We start from the raw sequence: 23,179 nt of genomic DNA, 5'->3' as shown, positions 1-23,179 counted from the left end.
ATATCATCCAAGTATTTCCAACACCAAATAAAACAGTGTATGGTGTGGCTAACATCATCTCAAAAATATTCATTAAGTACAAACCCTTAAAATATAAGAAATAAAGAGCAAGAGGAAGAAAAACTCTCAGAACAGAGCTATACCGTGACATCAGACCACCACCACAACTGCTCTAGCGAGCTAGCCTCTCTCGAGGGCCTAGCCGTTGTTATGTTAAAGTCTGGCTATGGAGGGTACCAAGGATGGCGAAAAGGGGGAACGATGGAAAAGAGGTTATGCAGTCGCCTTTCTTCAAGCCTTTCTTTTAGGGTATATGTATCTCCTCCCTTTATGGAGGGTATAATGTGTTATTTATAGTGGATAATTTCTAGCGTTTAGTGCCCTTGAAATTTCCCCAACTACCCCTGAATTCACACCCATTGTATGAATAAAATGGCAGCTGGAAGTGGTCCCAAATCCTTAGCAGGGGCAGGGGTTCACGTGAGGGGCATTGGACAGTTGGCCACGCGACGTCAGCAATTTTGTCTCGTACTGTGCTAGACTTGTAAGATAAAACTCATCGCGACAAAAGTTATTCCTCACGGTTATCGTCTTCAATTCTTTTGGCCCTGGCACAAAATTTGTCTCGGCTAATAAATTCCTCATAGGTCATTTCCTATCACTTGCATCATCAAAACCAACACATAATCCTTCTCATCAGCAGCATTAGTTTAATCAAATAAACTTTGTCGCAACAAAACTTATCCATCACATGCAGAGATGTCCTAAATGCAACTATGCAACTAAAATGTTATGTCAATGGCTTTTAGACAGCCAATAACTTAAGTAAAAAAAACTTAAAATATAGTCTTATTACGGAGTTATCACACTCTCAAACTTAAGTTATTGATTGTCCTTAAGCAATGGATAATTAGCAATGGAAAAATGAAATGTTATGGCAAAGTCTAAATTAGGACAGTCAAGTGGTTTAAAATTTCAGCCCTCAGCAACAAGTTTGGCCTCACACTTAGATTAACCGAGAAGTCAAGTACCTTTTCCTAGGACATGATCCTTTATTAGTGTGTGTGTGATTGTATCTAGTCTATGCTTAAAGAATTTAGAAAGCTCCTAAGTAAGTTCTTTTGCTTCGCCAATGCATAAAATTATTCATTAAGCATAGTCTCACTCATATTTATTCAACACTTAATTTCATAGAATTTTTTTATCACTGCTATGAATGGAGTCAGCCCATCACACCTACCATCTCACACTAGGTGAAAGGGAGTATACTTCTACCCCCGAGCTAGTCAGGTATAGTCATCTAGTGACTACTTTTATTCACTCATGTGATAAGGCTATAATTTATTCAAGGGGGTTTCCAGGTAATTCCATCGCATAGAGGAGTTTCCCTTTACAATTATGTCGAGACATTTATTCATAAGTCACCACAATTCAACATTAAGGAGTTTAACTTAGCCTTTCAAACATTAATATAACAGATTAGTTTATTACCAAAATTTTATGCAACGGCACGCAAAAGTTTTTTCATAATTTTTTTTAAGTTCCTTAAGCATAGAAAACATACAATCGTGTCAAAGAGTCACAAAGAATCAAGTCCTAGGGTTGTTTATATCCTCTTCAACAGTCATGTACAATAATTTCTAGCTATGCCAATTTTTTTATCATTATCGGGCATCATCAACTTATTCCATGTAACCTGATCCTAACTAATGTCATAACAAAAAATCTATTAAACATTATCAATGCAAATGACTAAGCATGAACAATACATCTCCCAAACTTGAGGAATACATTGTTCTCAATGCATGAAGACTAAACTAAAGATGAAATGCAATGCAAGGTACCTTGACTAACATTCATTTTGATGGTGGTAGGGTTTTATTGCTTAGATTCCTCAGGTGGATAGGTCCAAACGTGATTGGTTGTCCCCTTCAAGCGATGTTTGGCAAGAAGTGTTGTAATTTTTCGTGGCATTTGTGTAGATGAGCGGACATCATCATCAATATTATCGTTGTGCCAACACTAATCGAGTCTTCTTTCTAAGTAGGTGCAACATCCATAGGGGCTTTACCCTTGTCCACATGCTTGGGAGTCTGTTCTTCTAAAAATAACTAATATTAATAGTAAAAAAAATTAAAGCAAAGAAAAACAAACACACAACAATACAAAAATTAAAGAGGGTTGAAGGGATGCAAACTCCAAACATCCTAAATTGATATATGAGTTTTGTCGCGTTCGATCGGAGCACCAGTATAGACCAAAATGCCCCACACATATAACAATTTCACCTTCAAAATATTTTACCCTGACATTTGGTGTCTTGCACATTTGAATTGTAGGACCTTTGCAATAGTCCTCTCTCTTTTAAAGTGCTCTCTGTATGAAGCTGAATCATAGTGGAATACGATCTCTTCGTTATGTTTCTTCAACCTTTGAGGGAAAGGTGGCGGGGTCTAACTTCATCTGCTACATATGGGGGTGAAACTTTTTTCGTGGCAAAAAATTTTCCTCTATCAGTAGAGAGACTGTTGAACCCTTGTCATTTTCATTCTTCATAGGCAATTATTCTTGTACAAAAAGTTCAGCTTGACCTTTGATTCTTCTAGTACAGTGTTGCAGCAATAAATTTCTTACTTCTTCCCCTCAAACTTGTCTTGTTGATTGAGTTGGGTACCACTCCCAGGTGTAAGCATACTGCATTGCTCATTTTCGTGAGGCTTAGTGACCTCAGTATCACTAGGGAGACTTTCTTGTGGGCAAACATGTAATGTTGTAGCGATTTGGCCCACTTGGTTCTCCAACGCTCTTAAAGATGAGCTATGACTTTGCAATAAAGGTTCTTGACTTTGCAACAGTATGTCTTGGCTTTTAATTATTGAATAGTGTTCGTGCAACAAGACCTTAGTTGAAGTCATGAAATTTTTTGTCGAGGCCATAAATTCTTGCAAAGAAGCTTCAAGGGAGTTAGCATTTGAAAAAAGATGTTAAACTTTTGTAAATATTTTTCCACAACATATTTTTTTTTGAAAACTTGGGGGTTTAACCAAATTTTGTTGCCGATTCGAGCTGCTGGTATTGTTGGCTCCTTGATTCCCCGAAGAAAAATTCGGATATTGAAGTCATCCTCGATTGTAAGTGTTCGAATAGGGGTTATTGTTGTCTCTATTGAAGATACCTATGTGGTTGGAAGACTCGTAGTTGTCAGGGCATTCGTTCACATTATGATTGACATGACATAAAATACATGCATAACTTGTCACCTTAACTTCCTTCACTTCGCTAGAACATTGAAGTTTCTTCAATATATTAGTAATGGTTTACAGTTAGGCAGATATTGAATCCTTGGCGTCAAGTTCATATTCCCCAAACACTTTCCTTCCGGTTCCAAGCCCTATAGATGAAAATTCATAATCATTGTTGGTTTTCCTATCAATGATATCAAAGGCTTCCTCGGGTGATTTGTCAAGCAGAGTACCATTCATTAAGGCATCCAACATCATACGAGTGGGTGTGTTGACTCCATTGTAGAACATCACAACTTGAGTCCAGTCATGGAATCCATAATGGTGCACTTGCGAAGCTAACTTTTATATCGGTCCCAACACTCATACATAGACTATTCATCGACTTGGCGAAAAGATGCTATGACATTTCTACGATGGTTGTTCATATTGAGTGGATTATGCCATAGCAAATAGTTTTTGCACAAGTCTACCCAGGACCTTATCGAGTCGGAAAGTACTCCATTTAGCCATGCTCTGGCGTGATCTTTCAAAGAATATGGAAATAACTTCAATTTTAGCACATATTCATACACACCTTATTACCGAAAGAAGTCACATACCTCTAAAAATGCTCGAACATGTTGTCTCGTATCCTCATAAGGAGTACCACCAAACTGTCAAATCAAGTCCAACATGTTGAACATAACCGGTTTGAGCTCGAAGAAGGTTGCTTGAATCTTGGGAGCTACAATAGCATGTTTTAGGTCATCCAAGGTGGGAGTTAAATGATCTCTAATAGTTCGTGGTCTTGTAGCATTCTTTGCATTTTTATTTTCCGTGACATTTAATTCTTCAGGTTCCTCCACTTCATTTTGAACTTCATATATAGTTCTTTAAGCTCCTTGAACACATTTTCTTTGACACAAAATATTTTTTATCTCTGGTTCAAAATGAGATAATGGTTTCTTGGGACTTCTACAAGTCATGCAACAACACAACACCTGAAAAGGGTAAACAAAAATAGTGAATAAATCCATAAAGAAAAAATAATAATAAAGAAACAAGATAATACTATAACAAACTTTTAAAAACACTAATTGTCAATCTCTGACAACGGCGCCAAAAACTTAATCGCATGTAAATGTGTGTATTGAGGTATGCAAATCTATGCAAGTATCACAATCGATGCAAGTAATATAGTAGTAATTGAGTTATCATCTCCACATAGATTGAGAGGAAATCTTTAAAGATTGTTATAGCTAGAACTAGGTGTCACTAACTAATCCTAAGTTTCCTGTCTAATGGTATTCACAAAGAAAAAATAAGAATAGCAAATGGTATGAACAGATGGAAAAAGTATGTCGAGGCAAGAAAAGTGTAAAGTGAAGTGAGCATAAAAGTTTTGTTATGGCAAGAAAAATATGCAATAGTAAACAAATAAAAGTTGTTAAGGCTAAAATGTTTAAGTTTTGAATATAAACTGAAAACCTCACATAATCAGACTTTTAACGGAACATTTGGGTTGAATTTGTTACGACTATAAATTAATCTATGTCTAGGATGATCTAGTATGCTAAGCCTATGTTACCCGACAAGATTTACTAAAGTGTTCCAAGAGTATCTCTAGCACGAAACCTGACAACTATTGCTACGACAATACTACTCAGCGTGAACTACAACCCTTGGTTTGTCAAACTGTTGCTACAACAATATCCCTCAGCGTAAACAGTAGCGCTAGCCTATCTACTTAAGCATTCATCCTTTAAGGCGGATTAGAACATCACAATCCTGGATTAGAACATCTCAATCCTGGATTAGTTCCCTTGTTCAAGTAGATCTAATCTAACTCTGATATTAGGTAGCAACTCCTAAAAAAACGACTATCTTTCAAAAGGCCTTACAAAGACTAGGAATATTTTTGTCAAGCACCAGACAATCTTTCAAAAGCTCTTACAGTATCAAGGAAAAAGATTAAAACAAAGAACAAAACAACAATTAACAAAACAGACTTAATCATTCATTAACCATAAATTAAAATATCATACAAGCATTTCTAACACCAAAGTGTGCTAACATCATCCCAAATATATTCATTAAGTACAAACCCTTAAAATATAAGAAATAAGAGCAAGAGGAAGAAAAACTCTTAGAACAGAGATCTGACGTGACATCAGACCACCACCATGACTGCTCTAGTGAGCTAGCCTCTTTCGAGGGCCTAGCCGTTGCTCCACGAAGCCTGGCTGTGGAGGGCACCAAGGACGGACAAGAGGGTGAACGATGGAAAAGAGGTGTTGCAGCCGTCTTTCTTGAAGCTTTTCTTTTAGGGTATATGTTTTCATCCCTTTATGGAGGGTATAATGTGTTATTTATAGTGGGGAATTTTTAGGGCTTAGTGCCCTTAAAATTTCCCCAACTACCCCTGAATTCACACCCATTGTGTGAATAAAATGACAAATGGCAGTAGTCCCAAATCCTTAGTAAGGGCAGGGGTTCACGTGAGGTGCATTGGACAGCTAGCCACGCGACGTCAGTAATTTTGTCTTGTACTGCGTCAGACTTGCAAGATAAAACTCACCGTGGCAAAAGTTATTCCTCACGGTCATCGTCTTCAATTCCTTTGGCCCTGACACAGAATTTGCCTCGGCAGATAAATTCCTCCTCGGTCATTTCTTATCACCTATATCATTACAGCCAACACACAACCCTTCTCATCATCAGCGTCAGTTTAATCAAATAAATTTTTCCACGGCAAAACTTATCCACAACATACAAAGATGTCCTAAATGCAATTATATGCAACTAAAATTATATGTCAGTTGCTTTTAGACAACCAATAACTGAAGTAAAAAGACCTAAAATATAATATTTTTAAGGAGTTATCAGTATAATGATAAAAATATATACTAATATTCAATTAAATAATTATTTTATTTTATCGTTTAGTATTTGACCTCCATTTTATTTTGGGTGAAAAGTTCTTCTATCGATAAAAATAGTTATCAACATTTTAAAATATGATTTTTTTTCTCTAAGATAAAACGTTAAATTTAAAATGTTTTCAAAAAACATATTTTTCAGTTAATTAAAAAATATTTAATATTGATGATGATCAACCACAAAAGAGATTGAGAGAACATGAATATTACATAATTTTTTTATAATCACTAATTTTAATTTACTAATTAATTATTTGAGATTAAGTATTATAGAAGTCTATTATAAAAATGATCCTTCAAATATATTTTTTTCATTTACAATATTAAGATTTAGATCTCTGGCTCTATGTGAAGAATTTAATGTCTCATTTTACTAAATCAACTGGTTATTAATATAAATATTGTATAATACATTTATAGATTAAATGAAATAAAAATATGAATATGAATAGTAAATAAAAATTGAGCAAAATTTTGATTTAAATGATGACAGAAAAGCAACCGAAGCATGTGCCACATTTATAATAAGGAACTGACATAGCCTAAGGACCATAAGCTGTAATCAACCGCCCAACGTACTTCAACTTCATTATGTTTTTCAGTATCAGCTTTTCTTATAGCTGAGTTGAGTTGTGTTTATTTTTCTAAAATTTAATAAAATGTTTCTATTTCATAAACACATAATTATAAAATATCTAAATTAATTTTTTGGCTAATGACAGTTAATTGTATTCAATGAATAAATTTTATCAATTTACGTTTTTAATTAATATTGATCATTAAATTTAATAAATTTTTAGGTCGATTGCTGTTGCATTATCTCATACCACATTATATTGACAATTGGTCTTCTTAAAAAATTAAAAATATTATAATTTTTAATAATTTGTTAACTTTTTTCTTTAAAAAAATTTATAAATTTCAAATGATAAAATTAACGTGTGCCACATATAGTAATATTTTCATTTAAGAAAAATTAAAATTAACATAAGAATCAATTGATTTAATTTCTGAATTTAAATATTTAATTGAATTAAAAAAGGAACTATTTATACGCATGAAATTTTGCATTACACCACATTTAAGCTGATATTTAGAAGGCCTAAAAAATAAAATAATAAAAAATGTGAAGTAGTTTTCACTTTTTAGTATCCCTATTATACATAAAAATAATAATAATTTTATATATATTTCTTGTAAAAAGAGAAAAAATAAAATTATAAAATCATTCTTAATAAAATAAACTACTATAACATATCATGTATCATTAATCGCTATTTAAATAAACAATTGAAAACATGTCACATCAAACTAAAACTCACAGCCAGTCTATCAAAATAATTATCCAATAAAGTAAGCCAAAAACTAATTCTTTGTTTAACTGACCATCAGCATAATTATGCATTATTTTAGAGCTTTTATGCCCTAGCACATAAAACATATCCAAAAAGAAAATTCTAATCCGTCATAAGTTGAACTCATTGAGTGATTTCATTGAGCTGCACCAGTAAAGAGTGCGTTATCAATAGCCTAAAAAAATTATAAACGGATACTTTCATTTTCTTTTCTTCAAATGTCCGAGTTCAACACTAGTATCTAACATACGTATAAAGACATAACCTTCAAAGATTTCATAATACATAAAAGAATTTAAAAAAAATAAGCATACTCGTATCTAACACCGAGTCCGAAAAACATAGGTTTTCATGACAATGATACTAACAAAGATTTGGACAATAATGGATTCATCTGTCCCAACATGGGTTGGCATATGTTATTTCAATTAAACCAACATGTTCTTAAGTGTGAGCTCAAATGAAATTATTATGCAAAATTATTATGTAACACTTACTCTAGACAATACCTGACTTTGCAATATGAATTCCTAAGGAAAACTGAAATCAATATTTCGAATTTCGCTGGCACAGACTTCGTAAATCACTGAAGAAGAAAAGAATAAACTGAATATTTTCAGACAAACTGAAGAAAATCTAATACACAGCAAATTTAAATCTGGAAAATTGTAATTCATTGCATCATAGTCTACAATAGCAGCCTAATACAGTGGAAGTTCTGCCACAAACGGAGCTGATTAAGGTAAGAAACTATCCCAGCATGATTAAGGTTAATTTTAAACAATGTCAGTTTTATGCACAGTCCTACATTTCAAATTCTATTATCTTCTTTAAAGAGATGCAATCAAGCATGGTTCAATCAAATAACTATCATAATAAATTCACCCCATATACATATGCCAACTATCGACTAACATATAAAACATGTTCTACATCAAAAACAGTGGATCTAGAATCTCATGCTTGTAGGTGTCCCCATGTATGAGGAACACCAATAGGAGAACAAAGTCAGTAGAATATGAAGACCCTGAAATGGAAAGGGATGGATTATTATCTGGCATTCATCAGTGCTAAATCCACTCTCTCTCTTCCGGACACAAGATTGATATAACAGCAAACTAGTTGCATGAACACCAACTTGAAAACTACAACCTTATTCCATAAACTTTTTGTTAAACTGAAACTAACTTTCGATTTCCTTGTATGTTAAACATAAAATCAGGAGAACAAAAAGAACAAACATTTCTTCATGTGTAAACCAAACTGCGTGGTTATATTTCAAATGGGTGGCATATTGCAATTAATTGAACAGGAAAGAAAGTGTAAAAGAAAAAAGAACCTTGGAAACCAGCCGCATGGATCTTCTAGGAACAACTTTCCTAATAGGATGCTTTCCGCTTCTTAAAACCTTTGCATCATGCATGCTACAATCATTTTGATCACCAACGACCTTTCCATTAGGCTGCTTTCCGCTTCTTAAAACCTTGACATCAAGCATGCTACAATCATTTTGATCATCTACCTTCCTAATAGGATGCTTTCTGCTTCTTAAAACCTTGGCATCATGCATGCCACAATCATTCTGATCGCCATCTATATATGCTCTCTTTTTCCCAAGCCCATTAGAATCGAGATTATCAAGCACTCCACAATTTTCAAATAATTCATCATGTGAGCATCTGGAAAGGGCAGTTATACAACCAAATCAACAATAAAATAAATATTCTATAGCATATAATTAAATTATGAAGGATAATTACTCCGAACTCTCTCCCCAATTAATAACTTTGCTCCTATCCTGCAAGCAGTTTCATAATGTATAATTTTAGTTGTTTCAATGAGTATACTAGGACAAAATAGATAAGTATTAAAATTCTAAGCCCACCTCTCGTCCCCACCCATAAACAGAAACATAAAAAGTAAATAAATTGATTTTACTAAACCAAAGTGTTCAGATTATTATAGGTAAAAAGAGGAAGATAATAAAAGAAGATTTCTTCTACCCTTATGATGAATCCACTAAATACATATTCATAAAGAATGGCCATGTAACTAGAAAATAACACCTAAAACAATATTTCACAAAATAAAGAAACATAAATAGAGGAGTAGCGCAATGCAAAACAGAATGAGAAGAGAACAAGATTAGGAGCCAGAGTAGAAGACAAGACAAAGTGAACTATTACCTGTTCTTCGACTAATGTCGGCAACTGATTCCTATATATCTCTTGACAAAGCCCAGTTGAGCCTACTACTCCACCTTGTTCCGCATAAGTATTATGCTTTTGATCAACCAAATTCCCAAATTCAACATTTTCACAAGGTGAATGCAATGCCTTTTTTTGGTGAGACACGTCTTTGGGCATTGGCATCTGCAATGAATCATCTGACATGAATCCAGGAACTATTACACCAGAACTCACAGGATTACAACCATTTTGCAGGGTAGAATTATCACATATTTCATTTTCAAGATTAGAATTCTTATGCTTCACTATGAGAAGATTTGGTGCACCATCTGATATATTTAACATAGCATCACTGGCTAACGTCTCCTTGGGAGAACTAACATTTGAATCAAGAGTTATCAAACATCCATCTTTAGCAGAGGATGCACCAGAAGAAATTACTTCCTCTTGAACATTGGGAAGAGCTTTAAATGTGGGCAGTCCTTGATGTCCTTCTAAGTGCTCTGACACATCCACAGCTTCAGCGCATGTCATTACAGTGGAGTCTGTGGGCCTTTCATCTCCATTTGACTTATCAAGCTGCAATGCATGATGTTCTTTTATGATCAAACTTGGGGGTAATCCAGAGTGTATATGGCCATCTGCTATTCTCCCAGTTTCTACATTCAATTGAAAAGAACTTTTCAACTGCTTACTACTTTCCCCAAAGTGCCCAAGCTCATTACGGAAACTCTGAGACCTGCTATGGGACATGTTCTGGCATATAGAAACCTCACTCTTCAATTTCTCAACCCATTCTAATGGATTTGAATTTAAATCAACAAAAAGATCAATGCCCTCTTCTGATTTTACATGAAACTGAAAAGAAGAGGAAGAAACAGTAGAAGTGTTTATGGAGGAATGAAAGTCAGCCTCATTAGAACATGCACCAACATTCACATCTTTGTTTCCAATTTGAGGCAAATCATTCATCTTCCCTTGTCTTGTAGGACTCAAACAATTTCTGTTGAAGTATATAGTTGGGAACTCTTTATTCTTTAAACCACTATCATTAGACTGAGTAACAAACTGAAGCTGTTGTGTTTTCTGGAAGAATATAGAATCACCACCATAGTCATCCTGCATTGACGGACCCGGATAATTAGAAACAAGTTTTGAGTTCTTAAAAACAAACAATTAAGAATTGCAGGCTAAAGCATCCACATCTTTCTGCCAGATACATCTTGCTTAAAAAGCTGCCCTCGAGTTAATTTTCACAGGCCATAGACTAGAATACAAAAGTGTCATCCGGCAAAATCTTAGTGCACCATAGTATTTTCCTTTTGGTTGTGGTGTTGGGTGGGTTGATGAGATCTTCTCACTTCTGGTTAGATGAAAAGGTCTATATCTTTCAGCAGGAACAACTGCCTTAACCTAACACATGCTACAGGAGAGAACCAATGGGGAATATGAAGTGAGGAATTATATGGGATTTATCTGGTTGCATCAGGTGTCAAATAATATCCATAACTTAAACATAAACATCCAAGAAGCAAACCTTATGATAAAATTTATCCCCTGCACAACAATCCAATCCATTATTTTTAACTGCTTGAGAATAATTCCCTCCATTACAACTGCCTGCTGGACAAGAGATGAGTCCATAGAAATCTGCAGAAGTAACCAGATGCTATTCTTACTATGGCGCATCAACTGTAGTAAGGAAATCATAGTAAAGAAAACTAAATGAAACTGCTTAGGCACACAATAACTAGTTAATACCTTTATCAGCATCCTTGAAAGGGAGTTGCAGGGACAATGGAAGTCCAGTCTCTTGAATTTCATATAATCTTTCCCTCCTAGTCATTGAACTCAATCTCTGGTTCTGCATATTTTTCAAAGATATTTTATGATGGGATAAACAAGATCTTCAAAGTCATGTAAATTTGGTAACATGTTTTACAAAAATAAAAAAACCTATGTGAAGAATAAAGAATATTAGAGCATGTTTTGTATATGGCAGGCCATCAAAATTTACATCCAGATGCATATAACATAATGGTACTAAAACACAATATAAGCTAACATATAGGCAAAAAGCAGTATGATATGCTTTCAGATTCTCAACTCTTAGTTGCCAACAAAAGGGATAGCTTAATAAATTACCTCTAGAAAGGAGGCCAGTGATCTAGCCATATCCGAGCTCGACCTGTTAGCAGGCAGATCATATTTCTTACATAAACTTTGAAGCTCTTTTCTTGAAAGGCTATGGTAGAAACCTTTATCTTTCTTACTTCCCATCCGTTTCCGAAATCCAACCAAATAAATCTATAAAGAACATCAGCCAACAAAGTAATTCTGAATCATTCAAAGCACTAAACAAATCAAAGTTCTTGCTATAATAGTCGCCGAAATCTAAATCCTAAACACCAATAATACCAAATAGAAGCATAAGTCGAGCATATGAAACAAATCATGACATCAACTTTTTAAAACTCAAATCTATTATCCCCTTACCTTAAAACTACTTAACCTTAAGAAGCAAACACCCCCAAAGAAAAAAACGAAAAAAAAAGTAATTAAGTTACGTTTGTTCACGAAACTTATCCGATTGCTAGGAAACCGTTGGTAAAAGAAGAAGAAAATCAGTAAGGGTAGAGTTGAATCCTGAGCTTATTTAAAGAAGAAAAGAAGTTCAAACTGACAAAGATTGAAACTTTTGGTTCTAGGGTTCCTACATATTCGGAGAAAGAATATTCTTGTTTCTTTTGGGTGAGTGGATATTCTATTACGAGATGAGAAAGAAGAGGGAAATGGGCAAGAAAGTGGTGGGAAATGAGCAAGCTTTACCTTGGAGGGAGAGGGGGTTTCAAATTTTCGAAAATCTGAGCTGCTTCCGCTCTTTTTGCAGCAGATTTGAAATTGGCAGTCCCCAAAATCTACTAGTAATTTGGTGTTTAGATTAGTAAGTTATACTCACTCAAAATTATCATTTTGTTATGAGATGACTATCCAGCTCAGTTGGTAGAGCACAAGGTTCTTAACCTTGAGGTCGTGGGATCGAGTCCCACGGAGGGCATTTTATAATTCGGAGGTCTTCTACGGAAGCTGCCCTCAACCTGGTGTTGAGGGCAGCCTACTATCTTACCTCCCCTTACCCCATTACATATGGGAACAAGGGACAACCATATGTTCACCGTTGAATTATCTTACTACTCCTATTTTATTCACCAAAATTTAAATTTTTTTATTTAATTACTCAACTTTCGAATTACTTTTATTTTAGTCACTTTAATTTATTTTATTAATACTTTTCACCCGTGACATTTTTATAATTTTATTAATATTTGTACCATAGGATTAAATAAAAAAAATTAGATCCAAAATTATATTCAAACCAAAAAATTAAAAATTTCAATAAATAGCTTCAAGATAAACAAAAAATTTCAATAAATAGCGATTATATAAATTGGATTGAACATGAATGTCAAACAAATATCTCGACTGTGAGATAAATATATAATATATAATTTAATGAAAATAATCAGCTGAGGACTTACAAAGGAACTTAATGTTAACGTTAATGATAATGTAAACATAAATATAAAAAAACCAATACAAAAATTATTTATTATTTAATTTAATAAAAACATTCAAATAAATAACTTTGTCGTAGTAAAAACACTGCTGTAAAAGTTGATAAATAATCACTATTTTATTTAAATAAAAATATAATAACCTAACTTGAAAATAAATTTGCAAGGGACATATATGCTATTCATTATTTTTAGTTTTAAAAATATTTGATTTAATAAAAAAATACTCATGAAGTTTAAAATAATTTGTCATAATATGAAAAGAATTAATATCACTTTAAAATTAAAATTTTAAAGATCAGTAAAAATTCAAAAGAAAATTAATATTTAATCTAAATAAGTATTATTTATTTATTTTGTCCAAACAAAATTATGTGAGTCGTTAAAAATGATCAAATCAATTCCTTGCATCTTGTAATGTAAAAACGCTTCGTAATTTTTGGGATTCTTGTTAGACAAGTTAGGGTTGTGTATGAAGGATTCGGTGCAACTGGTACCACTGGCCGTCGGGATTCATGTTATGTCAGTGCTGGAAAGGTCGGGCTCTCTGTTGCCTGTGGAGAGCGTTAGATCATCAAAAATAGTAGGAATTGGGAGGTTACGTGCAGTAACCCAGTGTTAACAGCAGACAGCGATAGAGAATGGAGAGGATGTCGCTATGGACGATGTGCCTGGTTTATCAATGGAGGTCAGAGAGATTGTTGGTGAAGTTCAGCCCGTGGTATCGGCATCTAAGGCCTTGTCTTATGCGGCGAGAACGTTGAAGGGGGTTTCCAGTGTTGATAAAAGTGGAAAGATTGATTTTGTTGATCAGGACATAGTCTTTCAAGATGGTGATGTGTCAATCGATCGGAGTGGCCTTTACCCGGTTGTTCAATTCTCGAGTTGGATGCATAACGCTATCGACCATTATATGAGGGAATCGGTCATTGTTTGTCTTCTAGGCCGAACGATTGGTTACTGGATGTTATGGAATAAAAATAAATTGCTATGGCAACCCCAGGGGCAATTCTAACTCATTGACTTGGACAGCGAATATTTCTTGGTTCGTTTGGAAAATGAAAATGATTACACTAGAATCTCGACGGAGGGGCCATGGATAATTTTTGGGAATTACTTAATAGTTCAACCTTGGTCGAGGAATTTCAGTACATCAGATGATCATCCTTCGCAGATAATTGTTTGGATTAGGTTGTCAGGTTTACCATATGGATATTACTCCAAATTGGGGCCATGGATAATTTTTGGGAATTACTTAATAGTTCAACCTTGGTCGAGGAATTTCAGTACATCAGATGATCATCCTTCGCAGATAATTGTTTGGATTAGGTTGTCAGGTTTACCATATGGATATTACTCCAAATTCCTTTTTCGGTTGATTGCTTCAGAAATAGGGAAGGTCATTAAGGTGGACTACAACCCTACTGCTGGTGAAAGAGGCAAGTTCGCTGGGTTGGTTGTTGCGGTGGATCTCACTAAGCCACTCCTACGTTGCGTTGGTATTGATGATTTTGTTCAACGTATAGAGTATGAAGGCCTACAAAACATATGTTTCCGCTGTGGAAAATATGGGCATGTGCAAAATGAATGTGAGACTCAACCAACGGTTCCTACAACTAATAATGAAATCAACCCGAACACTGAAAATATAACCGGGATAGCGAGCGATGCCATTAGTGATCTATTTGGAACTTGGATCATTGCAGCTAATCGAAAACGTAGACTTCGTAAAACGACCGAAGGCGGGAGAGCGACTGGGGCCACGAACTGGTAATAAATCTAAATTTGCACTTCTAGATCAAATAAAACCGGAGGAAGAAACTGAAAATGTGAATCCTAATGTTGTCCCCAATATGGAAGGGAGTGATGGTCAGTCCACAGAAGGGGTGTACGATGGAAACACTAAGGACAATGGGAACCAGGTCTTGGCCGAGTTTCAAGTCAGGGTAGGAGTAGTAAGGGGAATTTGAATAAAATTAATCAAACCTTAGAGACCACAAACTCAAAAGTGGTAATGACCAATAACAAGAATGACTTGGTATTGAGAAAAATAGAAGTGGAAGTATTAATGTCGTTCCATTAACTATGGGTGTTGTACCCACTGTTAAGTTTCAGGAGGCTACTAAAAATGGAGGTAAACATGTGGTGGTTACCATCAATGAGAACAAGCCTAACAAACGCATGGTTTCAAAAGGAAGTGGCGATCTTGAAAAAGGTGGAGCTTTGAAGGTAGGGAATGTCCAGGTGGTTAAGAGTCTTAAGGTCAAGAAGCAACCAAATTATAAACTACCTGGACGCCCTTTACTTAGCTATTGGGTTCAGTCGGCAACCACCATGATTGATGGGCTATCCAATGATCGGATGGATCTAGAGAATCAAGGCGATGGCCAAACAGTAACGTACCTGAATCCTTGCTACGAGGGTTCGACATTGACCGAGAATTATGTACCATCTTCAAGCGGTGGTCAGTCTTAATCATCTGACTCTTAATTATTTTTAATGATTAATTGTATGTTTTGGAATAGCCAAGGGGTAGAAAGCCCTTTATCGTCGTTACTTCAAGCAATTTGTGTCCAAGTATCGACCTTCTCTGGTTTTTTTGTTTGAAACAAGGATTAGTGGGCGTAAAACTGATAAAATTATCCATCGGTTGGGTTTCTAGAATTATTTTCGTGCTGAAGCTTGTGGTTTCAGTAGTGGCATCTGGATGCTGTGGAACCATAATGTTACAATGGAGATGCTGCATATCTCTAATCAATTTATACATGCTCGTATCAAAGTTGATAAGATTGTGCATCCTGTGTATATTACTGTTGTTTACACTAGTCCACATATTGCACTACATAAACTTCTGTAGCCTCAACTTTCCAATCTTCATCCTGGTAACGATCATCCTTGGTTGCTTGGCGGTGACTTTAATGCTCTTCTTAATTTGAATGAAAGATTGGGTGGGGCGTTTGGTCGTTTGGGAGTAAGTAAAGCTTTCAATGATTTCGTGTTTTATAATGCTATTGTGGGTATTGGATTCCAGGGTCCTCGTTCACGTGGTTTCGAGGCAATCTTCGACAGAGACTAGACAGATGCCTAGCAAATAATAAGTGGCTAGAGGTGTTTCCTAACTCTTCAGTTCTTTATCTTGACAGGTTAGGCTCAGACCACCGTCCTATTTTATTTCAATATGAAGTGTTTGAATACACGGGAAAAATAAACGAGTACGAGTAATTTCCCTATAATCAGATTAGTGAGAATGCGAAATAAAAGCGGAAAAATAATACCCTAAATTTATAACGGAGTTCAGCCAATTATCCTACATCTCCGGACTGCTGCAGATCTTTTACTAAGAGAGAAATTTTACAAATGTTTACAAAACACTCACTACTCACAAGAAAACTCTCTAGTAATGGGAGAAAGAAATGATTTTGGGATTTTGGGATGATTTTGAAACTAAATGGGCTAGGATATTTATAGTTAAAGCTTAAGGATTAATCTTGTTAATACCCTAAAAATTGCAATGACTAAAGTTGCAATTACCCAAATAAATCAACACATTTTATTGCATCGAAATTGGTGGAATTCAATGCCCCCTAGCAGCCACAATAATTGACTTTTTTCATCAATCTCCCACTTGAAGACTAATTTTAATATGTCTTCACACCTTGATTAATGAAGCAGCATTTCTGGTTTTGTTACTCTAGCATGCCAACTGAAGTTGAACACAACTTCAGTTTGTCCGTGGTCACCGTCTTTGTCAACATGTCTGCCAGATTTTGAGCTCCACTAATCTTTTCAAGTTTCAAAATCCCATCTTCCAAAAGAGACCGATAAAATGATATCGCAGTTGTATGTGCTTCGTCCTGGAATGAAAAGACAGATTCTTTGCTAGATGGATAGCACTTTGACTATCGCAGTACAAGACATTGTTTTCTTATTTCTTGCCTAACTCTTCCAAGAAACTTTGGAGCCAGACCATCTCCTTGTTGGCTTCCGTAACAGCGACATATTCTGCTTCAATTGTGGAGAGAGCAACTATCTTCTGTAGTTGAAAAACACAACTCACTGAAGTACCTCTTAGAGTATAGACATACCCTGTAGTGCTTCTTCTGATGTCAACATTTCCAGCTAAGTCAGCATTTACATAGCCTGTCAGTATCGTATCTCCACCTTTGAAACAAAGTGTTTTGTTTCTGGTACCTCGCAGATATCTGAGGATCCATTTGACTGTTTCCCAGTGTACCTTGCCCGGATTATTCATGTACCTGCTAACAGCTCCCACTGCATGAGCAATATCTGGTCTGGTACAAACCATGGCATACATCAGACTTCCAATTGCTGAGGCATACGACTCATTCACCATGTGTGCACGTTCTTCCTCCGTCTTTGGTGACTGTTCTTTGGAGAGTCTAAAATAAACACCTAAAGGTGTACTTACTGGGTTTAGCATCTTGCATGTTGAACCTTGAGAGTACTTTGTTGATGTACTCAGCCTGTGATAACATCAAAGTCCCGACTTTGTGTCTCTCTTAATCCTCATCCCAAAAATCTACTTCGTAGCGCCCAGATCCTTCATAGCAAACTGTTTCGACAATTTTTGCTTCAAGTTTATAATCTCTTACATGTATGAGCCTACAACGAGCATGTCATCAACGTACAATAATAAAATAATGAAGCTGTCGTCGAACCTCTTGATGTAGCAACAATGATCTGCTTGGTATCTGGTAAAACCACTGCTGCCCATGAAACTATCGAACTTCTTGTACCACTGTCTTGGAGCTTGTTTTAAACAATACAAGCTCTTCTTCAACCTGCATACTATGTTTTTCTTGCCTGCTTCTATGAAGCCTTCTGGCTGCCTCATATAGATTTCTTCCTCCAAATCACCATGAAGGAAAACTTTCTTTACATCTAACTGCTCAAGATGTAAATTCTCTGCAGCTACAATTTTCAACACTAGTATGATTGTAGACAGTTTTACGGCTGGAGAGAAAATTTTATTGTAGTCAATACCTTCTTTTTGTTGAAAACCTTTGACAACCAATCTTGTTTTGTAGCGTTTGCGCCCATCATGCTCTTCTTTTATCCTATAAATCCACTTGTTGTGGAGCACTTTCTTTCCTGGTGGTAATTCAGCTAATTCTCATGTCTGATTTGACATAAGCGAGTCCATCTCATCTTTTATGGAAGACTCCACTTGCATTGCTTCATCATGGCACTCTAGTTCACCATTGTCAGTCAGCAACAAGTAGTGCAAAGAATGAGAATACCGCTGGTTGGTTTAGGAATTCTAGAGGAGCGTCTTAGTTTCGGTGTGCCTGGTTCTTCTTGAAATGCTTCAGGACTGATCTGAACATCATTTCCAGAAATCTCCTCGAACTTAGCAAATTCCTTTGTTTCAGCTTCGATGTTGGAGTTACTTGATTCTATGGTTGATCTGTCTTTGTACATCACATTCTCATTGAAAATGACATATCTGCTTCTGGTGATCTTTCGATTTTCATAGTCCCAAAATCGGTAACCGAACTCATCACCACCATAACCAACAAAGACGCATTTATTGGACTTGGCATCAAGTTTACTTCTTTCAGCAGAGTTTATGTGTACCATAAGAAATACAACCAAACACTCTTAAGTGTGAAAGGTTTATTTCTTTCTTGCTCCTAGCTTCCTCTGGTATTCCACCATCCAAAGGAACTGAGGGCCCACAGTTGATCAGGTAAGTTGCAGTGTTGATTGCTTCAGCCCATATAAATTTGGGCAATCCGACATGTATCCTCATGCTTCTGGCATGTTCATTCAGAGTTCTGTTCATGCGCTCTACTACGCCATTCTGCTGCGGTGTCATGGAAACTGTTGTCTCTATCTTGATCCCATTGTTTGCGCAGAAATATCTGAATCTACTGTTTCTGTACTCTCCTCCATTGTCAGACCTCAACCGCTTGACTTTCAAACCAGTCTCATTTTCCACCATAGCCTTACATTTTCTGAAGGTATCAAAGACTTCTGATTTCTTCTTCAAAAAATAAACACACCCATTCCTTGTTGAATCATCGATGAATGTGACATAATATAATGAGCCTGCAAGAGATGGAATTGGAGATGGTCCCTATACATCAATATGAACCAACTATAACTTTTCTTCCTTTGGTGTCTTGTCAATCTTTGCAAAACTGACTTTCTTTTGTTTGCCAAATATGCAATCTTCACATAGTCCGACATCTACATTCTTTAGATCCGACAGTTTTCCTTTTGACAAAAGTGTCTTTATCCCTTTCTCGCTCATATGGCCAAGCCTTTGGTGCCATAGGTTTGATTTTCCATCAGCATCTGATGCAGTAATGATATTCTCTAAATTTGAGGTTATATAGAGAGTATCAGTTTTCTTACCATGAGCAATGACGAGTGCTCCTTTGGTAATCTTCCATTCACAACCTGAAAAGGTTGTACTATATCCTTCTCCATCAAGCTGTCCTACAAAAATTAAATTTCTTTTGAGGTCAGGAATATGTCTCACTCCTGTCAGCTTCCAGGTGGTCTGATTTGGCAATTTTAATTGGATGTCTCCTTTTCCGACGATCTTCAAGGTTTCATCATCAGCTAGATGAACCTTCCCAAAATCACCATTGACATAATTCTCCATGATTTCTCAGCATGGGGTGGAGTGGAAAGATGCCCCTGAATCCAAGATCCATGATTCAATCAGACTGTTGACAGTTAGAATCATGACATCATCTGTCTCCTCTGTCACGTTGGTAGATTCTTGTGCGTCGATATTTTTCTTCGATGCTCGACAATCTCTTTTAAAGTGACCCTTATTGCCACAATTATAACATGTAAAATCTTTCTTTCCCGTTCTTAATTTTCCCCTTTCTGGATTTGGATCTTCCATGATTTGAATTTATTTTATGAAGTTCTCCCATTGGACTCCGTGTGCAAGGCTGAGGAGGTTGATACTTCACCCGATTCTCTCCATCGAATTTCTTCGCTCAGTACTAGATCCCGGACATCGTCAAATTTCAATTTATTATTTCCCAATGAGCTGTTAACTGCTGTAACAGTAGCATTCCAACTGTCTGGTAGAGATGATAAGAGAACTAAAGCTCGAACTTCATCATCGAATTCAATTTCCACGGAACTCAACTGGGTTGTAATTGTGTTGAGTTCATTTAGGTGTTGAGCCACTGATACTCCTTCCGCCATCCGCAAATTGAATAATCGCCTCATCAAATGAACTTTGTTTGAGGTCGATGACTTCTCATACATACTAGAAAGAGCCTTCATAAGACCTATCATGGTCTTTTCCTTTGCTATGTTGAAAGCAACATTTCAGGATAACGTCAGTCGGATAACTCTGAGGGCTTGTCTGTCGAGAAGAGCCCAGTCTTCATTCTTCATGCCCTCTGGTTGCTTTCCTGAGAGAGGTTGATATAGATTTTTCTGGTACAGAAAATCTTCAATTTGCATCTTCTAAAAGTCAAAGTCTGCACCATCAAACTTCTCAATTTTCACATTCCCTTCGTCTGCAGCCATTGCTCCCACTCGAATCTGGCTTCGTTTGGATCGTTTCTGACAATTCTTGTGAACCACTGTTTATTAGAACACCTCCGTCAACAAATTCGTATCGCCGACAAAATTTTACTATTCACAAAATTCACTATTCATGTGAATAGTAATAAATAGTAACCTCGTAAAAATTGACAAAATTCACAACTAAAAGCTCTGATTACCAGTTGTTGGGAAAAATAAACGAGTACGAGTAATTTTCCTATAACCAGATTAGTGAGAATGCGAAATAAAAGCGGAAAAATAATACCCGAAATTAATAACAGAGTTCAGCCAATTATGCCTACGTCTCCGGACTACTGCAGATATTTTACTAAAAGAGAAAATTTATATGTGTTTACAAAACACTCACTACTCACAAGAAAACTCTCTAATATTGGGAGAAAGAAATGATTTTGGGATGATTTTGAAACTAAATGGGTTAGGGTATTTATAGTTGAAGCTTAGGGGATAATCTTGTAAATACCTTAAAAATTACAATGACAAAAGTTGCAATTACCCAAAAAATCAACACATTTATTGCACCGAATTCAGTGGAATTCGGTTCCCCCTAGCAGCCACAATAATTGACTTTTTTCAACACCCCAGCTTCGACCTTTTTGGTTTGTGTTTTCATGGCAAGATCACCCTGATTTCAAAGATATGTTCTATTCTGCTTGGTTGAGTTCTGGCAACTATAATTTGAGGTCTCTCCAATCTCGTCTTCGGTATTGGAATTCTAGTGTTTATGGTGAAATTAGGAAATATTGCACGGGGATAGAAACACCAAATCTTCATGCTTGTTCTAAAGCTAGACGAAGGGCTAATACTAGTTTATCCTTGAAATTTCTTGAATGGCACCTGGTCGTCTGATGCTCAACTACTTCAGAATATGGTTGTGGATTACTTCACCTATAATGTTCAGTAGTATAGGGGATGTGGGTTACACGTATAATAATATTCCCTCAGTTGCCTAATTGCTCCCTTCGGTTGGTATCTGAGTCCATCTCTGATGAGGAAATTAGAAAAATTGTATTTGTTATGAACCCTAATAAATCACCAGGTGTTTATGGGTATCACACTCTTTTCTATCAGCAAAATTGGGATGTTGTTGGTCCTAATGTTTGTCGTTTGGTACAAGATAGTTTTATAACTAGTTTAATTCCTGAAGTGATCAATCGTACATTTCTTATCATACTTCCTAAAGTCACGGCTCCGGAAACAATTGCCCAATTTCGCCTTATTAGTTTGTGCACAGTACTTTATAAAACAATAACAAAGGTGATTGTTAATCGTTTGAATCCTTATCTTTCTCTTTGGATTTCTGAGGAACAAACGAGTTTTGTTCCCGACAGATTCTACAGAGGTGCCCTATGTTATCTCTAGTAAGGGACTCGACAAATTAAAGATGCCCTGGCAAATCCGATTGGCATAAACCCCTGCAGTGATCCTATTGGTTCAGATAACAGGATATGTCTCGACAATACCTTTTTGTGGCAGCATTAACATCTAACCTATCATTTTTGTACAACTCCTTTTAGTCGAATGAAATCCTAGCCTTATCTCTAAGGTGGATTAGGCCTAGTTACTACCTAGAACCCCTTATTTATATAGTTCCTCCATAGCTTCTCTCGAAGACTAAAGATAAATTGCCAAGGCATTCTCTTGAACCCTCAAACTCTACTAAGGAAAGGCTACTCTCGTAGCTCCTACAACCTTAAGGCATTAAGTTTCATAAACAAAACAGAATAAAGCATAGAAAATCAACCATTCATTGCAATAAAAACTTAAACATCCAAGCGAACTCCCACCAAATAGGATTAGTTCATGGTGGGGTTCAAAATAAACAAGCACAAAGCAAGTTTCAATTCATTCCTTACAACCCAACAACAAAATATGAAACCAAGAACTAAAGGGAGGAGAAAAAGTCTTCAACGTGTACTGCCAAATGCCTTCCTCAGCCACCAAGAACTGCTCCTAGCGATCTAGCTCCTCTCGGATGCTTAGAACACCACTCCCTTCAGCTTGTCAAGGAGAAATGCCACGGCAAGTAGGATTGACGGAGAAAGATGAGACATTCTCTCTCTAACTTTTTAAGCTCAAATCTGGGTAGAACCAAAGTCTTTTTCATTGTGGCTTCGTCCTCTATATATAAGGGGAGAAAAACCTTAGAAATTGGTGTTGAAATTCCTAGGATACCCCCAACTTTGCTTGATTCTCGTGAGGATTGGGCAATGGTCCAGCATGGGCATCTGGAAATGGCCCATACTGGGTGGTTAGCTGAGCACCTGACATCTGCAGCATGGTCCAGCATGAGCGGCATGGTGCAGCATGGCATGTACATTGCTAATTGAGGTGGAT

The 23,179-nt window shown here is 36.1% G+C and overlaps 1 protein-coding gene across 1 annotated transcript; it reads right to left on the bottom strand.

The window, feature by feature from the left end:
• Nucleotides 1-7,974: 7,974 nt before the first annotated feature.
• Nucleotides 7,975-12,608, bottom strand: LOC120212704. Its single transcript, XM_039210926.1, has 9 exons — nt 12,537-12,608; nt 11,853-12,014; nt 11,469-11,571; nt 11,245-11,357; nt 10,560-10,826; nt 9,705-10,463; nt 9,279-9,316; nt 8,858-9,197; nt 7,975-8,104 (listed from the first exon to the last, which is right to left on the bottom strand). Exons 2-9 carry the CDS (start codon nt 11,985-11,987, stop codon nt 8,102-8,104), a joined length of 1,758 nt encoding a protein of 585 aa, XP_039066857.1. The 5' UTR covers nt 11,988-12,014; nt 12,537-12,608; the 3' UTR covers nt 7,975-8,101.
• Between the last annotated feature and the right edge of the window lie 10,571 nt (nt 12,609-23,179).

This window comes from Hibiscus syriacus, unplaced genomic scaffold (genome assembly GCF_006381635.1).
Source record: "Hibiscus syriacus cultivar Baekdansim isolate YM2019G1 unplaced genomic scaffold, ASM638163v2 tig00110015_pilon, whole genome shotgun sequence".
NCBI classification, from domain to species: Eukaryota; Viridiplantae; Streptophyta; class Magnoliopsida; order Malvales; family Malvaceae; genus Hibiscus; species Hibiscus syriacus.
Note: the sequence above shows the minus strand (reverse complement) of the source record. Positions and strands in the feature narration are given on the sequence as shown.